Genomic DNA, 12,362 nt, shown 5'->3' with positions numbered 1-12,362 from the left:
TTAAAACCAATCTGTTTGTTGCAGGCAAAACAGATGTGACACAAATGGAGGACTGAGACTACTTTTGTTTCTTTACTAATGAAAGCATGATGTGGGTCTGTGTTCTTGGTTACACTTAGATGTGCATTCGCAAAATGAATGTGTGCATTTGCAACAACTTCCTGCTACAGAAGAGAGATCGGGGGTCTGTGGCAGCGGTCAGATGGGCTTAGGTGTGCTGGCTTCAGCCGGTCGTTTCACATTGATATCCTTTCTGCCACCCTACACTGACTAGTTTCTTTAGCCATAGAGTTCTTACGAGTCCTGGGCCTTGGCTTAGGCTGTTCCAGTAGCCTGGCCTACTGACTGACCTTTTCCCAAATGCCAGTGCTAATACGCCTGGTGCCTCTGTCCTTTTCTTCCATTTCTGTGCCTGCCTACCAACTTCAGTGTTGTTGGGTTTGTTAATTGTGGATACCCTGGGGGGTCTCAGAACAGATTGTGCAGGAGCACCTGGCATTGCAATAAGTCTGTGACATCTAACTGGCTGCTTGGAGGGACGGCTACTTCTCACATGGTCTCATGTGCACTGAGTACTTCCCTAGTTCATTCTGGTCCCAATCAGTTAGAGCTGGTCACCAACTTCTTGGTTTGTGGGGCTGCCTGAGGTTGCTTGCTGCTCAGGTACATGTGTTGCTCTACCACTATGCCTTAGTAGCACTGCTTTGTGGGGAAATCAGATGTTCTAAGAGGACAGCAGTGAGGGAACTGCCCTTCATCCAAGTATAGCATTAACAGTGTCGTCAGTTATAAAGACTTGGGTTACCATTGCCAAAATTTTTATAGAAAGCAGTAGAAATAGCTTTATGATTGATTGATTGTTTCGCTGTCATGCAGGCTGGACGGCTGCAGAAGGCAGATTTGGGTTTTGGAGTGCATACACCATTTTCCTTCAGTAGCACTACCTGAATGCCTTCTCCAGTATTTGCTGTTCAAGAGCAGGCTTGCTGACAGAAATTCATTGCTGAGATAAATCAGTGCAGGGAGTCTGGGTGCATTGCTGACAAGAGCAAAGTGTAACTGGAAATACTGCCCGCTTAAATGCCCAAGAGGCTGAATTGGCATCATGTGCATAGTCCTAACAGCGATGCTGTTTCTTTCTCAGCCCTATATTGCAGTGCTCTAAACCACCTCAACAAGACCTGTGGCAACTAAGACTTTTAGAAAGTGACATTGTGGAATGTCATCATGTTCCATGGGTGCATGATATAATGAGGCATATAGGAGACCCTTTCTAATGTTACAACAACTTTATGGCTACTATGCAAATGGAATGCCTGGAGATGACGGGATCTGAAATTTGGCTTTCTTAGAATGGTGTTTTATTTCTGCCCTCTTACGTTGTCATGTTTTAACCTGTGTTTATTAAAAAAAAAAAAGATATTAAGTGTCTTAGAGGGATGTTATTGTTCATACAGTATGAGCAGATCTTTAATGAGTCTCTCATTTTTCTGTTTTGTGCCATGTACTTCATGATCCTCAACAACCTACTGTACTGTAGGCTCTTGTATATTCTCTGTAAGCTTCTAAGGACTCCTTGCTCATAAAGGTATTCTCTTTGACAGGATCTTTTGCAGCTGCAGTATGAGGGTGTTGCGGTCATGAAGTTGTTTGACAGAGCAAAAGTGAATGTCAACCTTCTGATCTTTCTTCTGAATAAGAAATTTTATGGGAAGTAACCAACCTCTGCTAGCAAGTCTGTGGAAGTATATAGAAACCTGCACATAGAACTTCCAGTGATGTAGTTGTGTATCAGTATATGCTCCTGCTGTGCTAAAACGTATCAAATGTATCATGAAGGGGGGCTGAGAGCATGTTGTGAATTGACAACCGTGATTGAGTCTGCAGGGAGTTGATTTGTTGTTTATTTATGATCTTTGTCTTCAACTCTGAAGGTTCCCCTGAAAAAGCAATTAATTTAGAATGTATTTTTACATGACGCTGGGAATTAAACTAATGTTAGAGTATACTTAGGGCATCGTGGATGCTTTGTTTGCCTAGTTGTGTGCTTCACAGGGCTTGCCTGTGTGAAGAGAAAGCCAACACTGTACAGCAGTTGGTTTGCCTCTTCCTGAAAGCAAAACTGAGTTGCAAGTTGTTTGGACTCAAATTACTCTCTAACAGCAATGACCAAAGTAAAAAAATGCCTAAAGTTGAGGTTATCCATTTGTTTGCGAGTGTGCGGCGGTGGAGCTGCTGGCAGCAGCCAATTCCTAAGGTAGGACTGCTGTGGTCTGAGGAATCAGAAAGCATCATAAATGGTTGCCGAACTAGTCATGATTATGTACTGTAGCCACATAGACAGCTTTGGTGTCTCGTTTTTCTTGATTCACTTCTGTTTAGCACGCTGTAATAATTTACAGGTGGCCCCTTCAATAGAGGGACTGTGGAATGTATTTACTTGTGCTTACAGGGGCAAAGAAGCCTTTTGGGGAAAGAGAGGGAAACTCAAAAAATTCTTGTTAACTTACAATGTTGTGTGCAAAGCATTTGAAGTGTAAAACTAACTTTTTTTTTCCAGTTTAGAGCAATGTTAGAGCAATTTTATTTAGAGCAATAACTGTTAGGCTGTACCTGCAGATGGTTGAAGGAAGATGACATCTTAAACAAGCTTAGCTTTTAAGAAGTTACATTTTTTAGCTGTATTGAAGTTCTTGTTTCTTTTACTGCTACTTTATTTTTTCCACCATGGTGGTGGTGCCAGCTGTTCATCCAATATCATTCCAATATAGATGCAGAAACTTTTAAAAATCTGACCTTTAAATTCATTGGTCACTCCAGCTCTACCCCTCCAATTTTTTTCCTTAAGATTTTTATTTTTTAAAAAAGAGAATCTCTCATAATTGCAAATTTCACATTATTTGTAGGTCACTTGTGTTGTTCGTTCAGATTATTGAGTTTAATTAAACTGCCTTATCGCTGATCTACACCGAGCTTGTTATTTCAGCTTGGATTTTTTTTTTTCTCATTAGAGATACTCAGTATTTGAAACGGCTGCATCCCCGAGGATGATTTTTCTGCAGTCCTTGGGAAGCAAATATTTATTTCAACCTGCTGATGTCTAGACTGTATTTAAACATATTTTGACATTGGTACATATGCGGTCAAACCCAATAACAAAAATTACTTATTGAACCCAGGAAAGATCTTTATGGTCCGGATCACCTGAAACGGAGAGATCTCAGAACTGGATTTTCGCTGAAATAAAACAAAGAGGTCTGAAACGGGATAAAAGTCTTGCCGTATATTTTTGTGTTTGTGGGTTTTTTTTTTCATTTGATTGTGTTCTTTCCTGCCTCTGAATGTGCTATATCATACAAGGACTTAAAAAAATTAATACCTTTGATTTGAAGATCATGACAGTAGCAGTAGAATACTATCAAATGATTGTTAGGAAAATGTAGCTGTACTCTGCAAGCTTTCAAGCCACAGAGATTGATCACCCCCCTCCTCTTTTTAATGAATATTTCTGATACTTCCCTGTGTAGTACCTATGGGGAAAGCATGCTTACTACATGACTTACAATAATTCCTTTGTTGTCTGCACCTACTGAAAAAAACCCCAGATTTTGGACAAAAAAAAGGAAAAACCCAATAGATCAGTCATTTGAAAATAATCTTAAAAATGAGAGTCTACTCATTTTGTCTGAGTAATAACGTGGAACTGTTGAGATTTTTCTCTAAAGGAAGAGCTCTATTAAAAGGTCTGATCTCAGCACTTAATTCAGTGTTTGTTATTTACTGGTGCTTTAGCTTTTCTTACTCCATTACACTGCTGTAGTTACCATGGGAGTAGTGACAAGTACAAAGTGTATCATCTTTCTTTCCTGGTAAAATTTGCCTTTGTAACTCGTGTTGAAGTAAAGTCATTTCTCACCAGGGTGTTGTGTGAAGTCTTGACTGTGGGTGGCAGCCACGGATGCACAGCGGTGCGTGCTCCACAGGTGAGCATCATTAAGTTGTGCCACTGCCAGGGAGACCATGGAGGCCTCCGCAGGAGAGCGTCCTTTGTGCATCAGCCCTGGCTTTGTGCCTCGGGGGGAGGTGGCCGTGGTGGGAGGAAACACGGTCGTGGTATGGGACCCCATCCCCCCCAAAGTCACTGCGCCGCCCTGCCCTGGATCAACATACGTTGTCCCTCCCTGTGACAATGTACATAGCACCCTGAGGGACCGGACACTGTCTAGCCCCATCCGAGAAGGAGGAGCACCAGTCGGCCCTTGACATGTCTTATCCTCCATTTACGCCTTTTGATGCAAAAAGTGTGACCCAAAAAGGCCAATAAAAAAAAATCCCACACTCCCTGGAGATGGATCTTAGGCTATCACCTGAGGGCCTCAGCTGTGGCACTGGATGCAGGGGGAGGGGAGGTGCAGGATGGCCAAGCTCATGGTCCTGAGCCGGCTGCTATAGGGGGAGGAGATGCAGTGGCAGTCACTACCTCCACCTCGCACCCATCCGACTGCCCTGGCCAGACCCTCCCAAGGGAGCTTCTGCACACGCATGGCAAGAGCCCTGCCAAGGGAGTGGCCTTGTAATAGAACTCACAAGGAGCCACATGGTACGAGGTTGCCCATCAGTTCCGTGGGACCAGCCTGGACCATGCAGCCTGGAAGAAGCTGCTGCTGCATGAGTACAAGAAGAAGGATTTTGCAGCAGTACCGAGAAAGCATGCTCTGGTGAGAGCCAGAGTACTGCTAGCAGTCAGCTGGAGGTTTTCAAAAGGCAGGTAGATGCTGTGCTTGGGGACATGATTTCTTAGTGGACAGGTACGGTTGAAGCTGATGATCTCAAAGGCCTTTTGCAACCTAATGATCCTATGATTCTATTCTATAATTATCGGGGAAAGGAGGATAGCTTGTGCCTAATCCTGCGGCCCTGATGGTACGGATATGAAAAGTAGCCCATTCTTTTTGCAAAAAGTGGTCTTAGGAGAGCTGATCTTGGGTTGAGTATGACTGACAAGTAAAGCAAAGCCAGGATAGCAGGACAACCTACTTGCATGTCAAAACTCTCCCTCAGAGAATGTTTTGAATTTCCAAGAAAGCAATCCGTACGTACCTCATTTGATTTGAATGGAATTGGCTTAGAGCTACAGAAAAGTAAGCTGACAGCTGTTGGATTGTGGCATGTAAATGCTTTTGGGTGCCTCAATGGAGGAATTACAGAGCTCAGTACCAGTCTGCTTTGTCCAGAAGAATCTACGATCAAGTAACAGTAGGAACGGCAAGGAATTGAGGTCTCAAGCAACATGGAAATCCAAGGTTAATTTGAGACCTTGAATGCCAAGTAGTATCAAAAGTCAACCACAGCAGTCACTCTTGTTCTGATTCTCAGGAGACAACTGACTAATTGCAAGCTTTCAAACTTAAGATTTGAGCTACGGGTCTTAGGTTTTATGATATTTGATTGATTTCCATAAATTCCTCACAAACTTGACAGAAACTACTTAAATCCAAGTAATATCCAAGTTGCAGAAGCATACGCCTTTGAAAATAGATGATTTAGCAAATTTAAAATCAACTGCTACATCCTGTCTGGAACTACTCACACCGGTAGGAAGCGGTTTATACTCTACACACCTGCAGTCCCACAGGACTACAAGTTGCATGCAAGTAAAAATGTTCAGAAAAATATCTCCTGCGTCAAAAGCAGTACCTTGAGAAATTTCTGGTTTTGGAGCAGGAAGGGCCTACAATTCTGAGTCTGGTTTTCAGTTTCCAAAAGTTTTACCCTAACAAAGCTCAGTCAGTAGAGAATTCCCTTATAATGCCAATGAGATATGGGCTGCCGGCATCTCCCAGCAAATGGCTCACAAAAATCTGCAGGGCAACATCTGTAGACTGCTAAGTCGGTATCACAACGTGATGGAAGGCTCAGTTTGCAATGCTGCAAAGCTGCAAAGCCCAGCAGAGGGTGAGGGTTGTGTGAGCAGCACTGTGAGAGCTGCTGCTGCGGCCAATTCGGTGCCTTTTTGTGTGAATAAAATGGTAAAAATTGCAAAAATAGTGCCCTCTCACTGCTGTTGCCATGTGGCCATAGTCGGTACTGTGGGTGCTCAGGGGCCATGAAACACCTGGTTTTCACTTGGGCACACCTCTCCAACAAGGACATCAGATTGCTGGAGCATGTCCAGAGATGGGAACGGAATGGGTGATGGGGCTGGAGAATTAGTCTTATGCGGTGTGGCTGAGGGAGCCGGGTTGCTCAGGCTGGAGAAGAGGAGGCTGAGGAGACACCTTCTCTCTCTCTACTGCTCCCAGAATGGAGATTGTAGTGAGGTGGGTGCTCTCTTTGTAGCCTTCCTCTGGACACTTGCAAAGACTACTTTGCAAGGGTGAGCCAAAATGTGCACAATCACACACTCACCGAAGGAAATCTCTCTCTCTCAAAGTTACAGTGCTCAGAATATATGACAGCCGAGGGTGGCTGCATATCCTCCTTTAGCCATGCCACCAGCACGCCCCTCCAGCTCGGGGCCCCACTGGAGGGTGGCATGGGTGAGATTGGGTATTAGGAACCATTTCTCTACGGAGAGTGGTGGAGCACTGGCAGAAGTTGTTGAGTCTCCATGCCTGGCGTGGTTCAGAACTATGTAGAGGGGTCATTTTCGGACATGGTTTAGTAGGCACAGTGGAACTGAATGGACTTAGAGCTCTCTTGGGGGAGGGGGGGTGTTGTGGCAGTTGTGTCCACCGGTCAACATCCGTATCTACTAGGGATGCATATCCCATTGGTAGACATCTCCAGCCCATCTCCACGTCCTCACCCCATCTCCATGTCCCAAGCCCATGCCTGCATTCCCAGCGCACCTCCACGCTCCCAGCCCTCTCCATATCCCACTCAACCTCCACGGCTCCTGAGCACTGCTGTCTTCACTTAGGGAGCAGGGGTTGGCCCTGGGGAATCCCCATGGATTTTTAGGTTGTAAAGGGTTACCCTCAGCAGGTGGGAAGGTGCCAGCAGCCAACAAGAGCGGAGGCCAGTTGGTGCCACGGGACTGTGCGGGACAATTCTTGGCGTAGTTGGGGCAACCGAGCTGAGCAGTGGATAAGAATAGGTCTGTCTGCTCCATCAAAAAGCTGCTGGCAGTGGAGTGATGTGAGCTGCATTGGTGTGAATTTGTGGTGCAGCTGTGAGTGAGACGGCTCGGAGGGTGGTTCCGCGTGGATTCCAACAAGGCAGACGGGCAGCAGTGAGTACTCACAGAAAGAAGGTGAAAGTGTTTTAAAGTGTCAAGGCGAGGTGAGAGTGATGAGTCTCCCGGTGAGATCACTGGGATCTCCTGGTGGCATCCCTGGTCTCACAGGAGGCTCTTGTGTGCTCTGCTGCTGGAGCAGAGATGTGAATTTGAAGAATGACTGGGAACCAGCCTGTTTGTGCTCACGGAAATCCCTGAAGGTACTTAGGAACCTTCAGCCTTCCTGTTCCCATATTAACAAGGGCAAGTGCTGTAGTTTGCACCTGGGACATGGCATCCCTGGATGTCCATACAGACTGAGCAACGAGAAGCTGGAAAGCAGCCCTGAACTTAACCTTGTGTGACGTAAAGGTTTCAGTAGCGAGCGCTTGAATCCTTCAGAGGGCTTGTGGATGGCTGGATACGGTTAGGAAATTTGTGAGAGATACTCTTGAGGGTGGCAGCGAGGTGAATAGCAAGCAGGTGAAGGGGTTGCTTGGTGTGACTTGGAGACTGATGCGGATAGAGCAAAAGAAAGGTAAGACAGGAGTAGTTTCTGAAAAACAAAGCGATGCACTGACAAAACTTGAGTTCTTCTAGTGGTTTGAGTTGACTTCATCTTGCATCCTCAGTTGTTTACGTCGTAAAGTATTTTGTCTGTAGAGGTAAATGGAATGCCTAGATGTCAGCTTATGAAGGATTGAGTAGCTGTAGAGGAAGTAAAGCCTTGACATGCTGGAGAAACAAGTTGATGGTTGAAGAAGAAGTGTGAAGACCTGCACCTGGGGAGGAACAGGCCCGTGAACCTGTCCGTGAGGGAGGTTGAGCAGCCGGAAAGTAGCTTGGCAGACGAGGGGCAGGGGATCTGGGTTGACCCTGAGATGAGAAGGAGCCAGCAAGAAGCCCTTGTGTGCCATGGTGTTCTGGGCTACATTAGGAGGAGTGTTGAGAGCAGGGCGAGGGAGCTGATCCGCCCCTTCTGTTCTGCACAGGCGAGGACGTGCCTGGAGTGCCGTGTCCAGTTTTGGGGTCCGCAGTACCAGAGAGATATGGACATAGTGTCAGAAGTGCAGTGAAGGGGGATGAAGATGAGGGCACTGGAGCATGTCTCCTGTGCGAAAGGGCTGAGAGGGCTGGGACTGTTCAGCGTGGAGGAGGCTCAGGGGACATCTCATCAACGCATGGAACTACCCGAAGGAAGGCTGCAAAGAAGATGGAGCCGGGCTCTTGTCAGTGGTGCCCAGTGAACCCTCTTCTTTCTCCCACCTTTGGTACCTTGCAGGCCACAGGTCCCCTGTCACGGTCACAATGGCTACGACATCACCACAACCACTATGACATCACAGTGGCCTGGTGCTGTCAGAAGCCACTTAACACGCTGCTGCTGGGGACCTAGCAAAGCTGTGCCCAGTGCAGCTGGCCCAGAGTTCAGTGAGCTTGGAGGCCTTTGGATGCCAAAGATGTCTGGAAGGAAGAGCAGGCAGAGCAGTGAGGCCAAGCCTGTCTCTGCGGCAGGGAGCAGCCAGGCAAGTGGCTGCTCATCTTTGGCTGGAAGTGCTCAAGGGAACAGCGTGGATCCCAAGCAGAGTTCCCTACCAGGGCACAGCCAGAGCGGCCAGGCAAGTGGCCTCTCCCCTTTGAAGCGAAAAGCATCGGCTTTAGGTCCACAAGAGAAGAGCGTGGAGTGCAAGCGTGTCTGCGTGCCAGGGCAGAGCCAGAGCAGGCCGAGCAGTGAGGCCAAGCCTGCCTCTGCGGCAGGGAGCAGCCAGGCAAGTGGCTGCTCAGCTTTGGCTGGAAGCACTGAAGGGAAGAGCGTGGATCCCAAGCAGAGTTCCCTACCAGGGCACGGCCAGATCGACCAGGGAAGTGGCTGCTCCCCTTTGCACGGGACAGCAGAGAGCCACTTCCCACAGCCACCAAAGGCACCTGCCAGGAGCCTGAAGCGGGGCCGTCGGCCAGGGAAGAGGAGCAGAGTCTCATCCCATGCCGTGATGGAGGTTGACAGTCCTTCCGCGAGCGATGGCGTGCTGCCTGGGAGTGCAGAGGCAGCAGGGAGCAGCAGCCAGGCAAGCTCGAACCGGGCAGCATTTGCTTCAGGTTCAGAAGAGAAGGACGAGAAGGACAAAAAGTCCAAAGCTACATCCGTGCCAGGGAGCGACAAGGGAAGTAGCAAGTCGTCTTTGAAGCAGGCATCATCGGCTGGAAGCGCAGAGGGGAACAACATGGCTCCCAAGTCTAGCTCCCTACCAAGGAAGAGCCAGAGCAGCCAGAAGAGGGGCCGCTCAGCTTTGAAGCGGAAGGCATGGGCTTTAGGCGCAGAAAAGAAGAGCGCAGAGTCCAAGTGTGTCTGCGTGGCAGGGAGCAGCCAGAGCGGCCAGGGAAGTGGCAGCTCCCCCTTGCAACAGAGGCACGGTGTGAGGCCCAGTCATGGCCACACACCGAAGGACGACCTGGAGCCCATGGAGGTGGATCCGCCCAACGACACTGTAGAGCCAATGGAGGTGGATCCAGCCGACAACAGCGAGGAGCCGATGGAGGTGGATCCACCTCAATAAGGATCATCCACGGCAGTGGATCCACCTTAATAAGGATCATCCACAGCAGTGGGTCCACCTCTATAGGGATCACCTGGCAGGACTCCAAGGAGCCGTGCAGGCTCCTTTCTTTTGGCAGTGCTCTACGAGTTCTGAACTGTATTGTGTCAGATGATACTGCGAAAGATGTTGCGTACCAAAAATAAAACTGATTGGTTTGAAAGCTCTTAGAGATGAAGAGCCTGGAAGGGTGTGTCTTCTTTAGACGATGATGCGAAATAAAAAAAAGGAACCGTTATGAAAAACGTCTTTCAGAACGCAGTGGCAATCAAAAGCAGGGAAACTTAGACAGAATTTATAATTTACCTGTTGATTCTAAAGCGGCTGGACAAAGTAGTGGTTTACATTCAGAGGAATGACTCTGATTGAGAATTAATCTCTTTTTCTCAACTATAATTTTAACACCACTCCTTCAGTCAAACGAGCTTTTTTAATATATTTTTCCCTTTCTTTTATAATTGTTGTATCATTTTCAAATGAGGAATTTGGAAGGCTGTGATTCAGTAATGGAAAGAAAGAGAAGGAAGAAGCAATCCAAGATACGCAGGAAGGAAAGAAACAATTTTCAAAAAATAAAATACAAGTTGTCTACTTAATGCAAACAAACCAAAATTCATAAGCGGACCCGCAGTTCTGTTACTTGTGCGCAGTGGAAGTATTTTCAGCGGACCTTTCTTAACTTGGACAGGAAGACCATGCACGTAGTGAGCTCTGGGAGGGCTGTTAGCGCTAGAACTCGCTGCCCTCCTAGAGCTTGAGAGTTTCAAGCACTGCTTTTTCCTGAGGGATTTGGGGAAGGTTAGGATGAGGCAAGGCAGCATGTATTTATAAATTCAGTAGTGTTACGGCTTTCTAGAAAGATGGGTTATACCTCTTTTGCCTTAGGGAAGTTGCGTGCGTTCATTTGTGTGCAGGAATCTTGGGAAGAGATCCAAATTGTTAAGAAGCAGCATTTTCCTGCATGTATTTCCAGGCATGTTCTTCGGTTGTTTCTTGTCAAAGGATTGTGTGTTGAGTAGCTGCAGCTTCCTTCTTTTAGGCTTCTCTTCCATTCCAGTAGTGGATTTTGGAAGATGATTGTATTGATGTCTTTCACTTCCAAGTATCTTTTCTGTCCATCATCTGCTTTCCCTAACAGGAACTGTGGCTTTGGATGAATTACTTTGTTGATTTCAAGCACTACTTCATGTGTCGTTTTCCTTATTCTTTAGAAGAAAGAGTAAAGCCCAAAAAGAAAGAGTCGTGCAAAGGGTAAGAATCAAATCAATGATACAGCTTCTAATTTGATAAGTGAGACAATGTGAGTCCTATGCCTAATCCAGTATTAAGTTTTTAAGGATGGAAGAGAAAACTTTGGATTGCGTATTCCTTGAAGATGTGTAGAGAAGCTTTGATAGGAAGGTAGCAGTGCTTTGAATTGAGAAAGGTTGGTTGTTCATTGTAAAAACATTGTCATGTGAATAAGCTCCCTGGAATTCTTCCCAGGAGAAGAAACACAGAAGAAATTGAAACTGAGGATTAGTTTGGTTTAGCCTTCTTTTACTGGTTTTAGTCACCTAAAAGTGCTGCTAGGCCAGAGTACAAATATCAAAGAGGAGAAGCCAGCCATCAAGATACAATCTGGGGCTTTTGTTGTCGCTGCCTCGATAAATAGAAGAAGCAGACATTTTGGTGGCAGAAGAAGAAATTTCAAGTAGACGCATTTCAAAGATGGAGTCTTTTAAAAGGCATATTGGCTTTAAAACTTGAACGCTTACAATTTTTTTCAACATAGTGTAATTTCTGTCAAAGCAGTCTGTATTAAAAGGCACAAAGTCTTGTTTTTAAATCCCTTTCTATTGTCTCCCCTTTAGCAACAAGTACTGTATGACATCCTCAAGCAGCGTAGACCGCCTTCTACTGAACTTAACCTTGTGTGACGTAATGGTTTCGGTAGCGAGCGCTTGAAGCCTTCAGAGGGCTTGTGGATGGCTGGATACGGTTAGGAAATTTGTGAGAGATACTCTTGAGGGTGGCAGCGAGGTGAATAGCAAGCAGGTGAAGGGGTTGCTTGGTGTGACTTGGAGACTGATGCGGATAGAGCAAAAGAAAGGTAAGACAGGAGTAGTTTCTGAAAAACAAAGCGATGCACTGACAAAACTTGAGTTCTTCTAGTGGTTTTAGTTGACTTCATCTTGCATCCTCAGTTGTTTACGTCGTAAAGTATTTTGTCTGTAGAGGTAAATGGAATGCCTAGATGTCAGCTTATGAAGGATTGAGTAGCTGTAGAGGAAGTAAAGCCTTGACATGCTGGAGAAACAAGTTGATGGTTGAAGAAGAAGTGTGAAGACCTGCACCTGGGGAGGAACAGGCCCGTGAACCTGTCCGTGAGGGAGGTTGAGCAGCCGGAAAGTAGCTTGGCAGACGAGGGGCAGGGGATCTGGGTTGACCCTGAGATGAGAAGGAGCCAGCAAGAAGCCCTTGTGTGCCATGGTGTTCTGGGCTACATTAGGAGGAGTGTTGAGAGCAGGGCGAGGGAGCTGATCCGCCCCTTCTGTTCTGCACAGGCG

The 12,362-nt window shown here is 46.6% G+C and overlaps 1 protein-coding gene across 1 annotated transcript in view; it reads left to right on the top strand.

The window, feature by feature from the left end:
* Window positions 1-3,912, top strand: part of IQGAP1 (IQ motif containing GTPase activating protein 1) — a 64,559-nt gene extending 60,647 nt beyond the window's left edge. The window contains exon 38 of the mRNA XM_054077383.1: window positions 1,605-3,912. Within this exon, the coding sequence (XP_053933358.1) occupies window positions 1,605-1,718 (114 nt within the window). The 3' untranslated portion in view covers window positions 1,719-3,912. The remainder of the gene's footprint in view (window positions 1-1,604) is intronic.
* Window positions 3,913-12,362: the final 8,450 nt, after the last annotated feature.

This window comes from Cuculus canorus, chromosome 12, assembly GCF_017976375.1.
Source record: "Cuculus canorus isolate bCucCan1 chromosome 12, bCucCan1.pri, whole genome shotgun sequence".
In the NCBI taxonomy this organism is placed as follows: domain Eukaryota; kingdom Metazoa; phylum Chordata; class Aves; order Cuculiformes; family Cuculidae; genus Cuculus; species Cuculus canorus.
The sequence above is the reverse complement of the archived record's forward strand: the minus strand, read 5'-3'. Positions and strand labels throughout refer to the sequence as shown.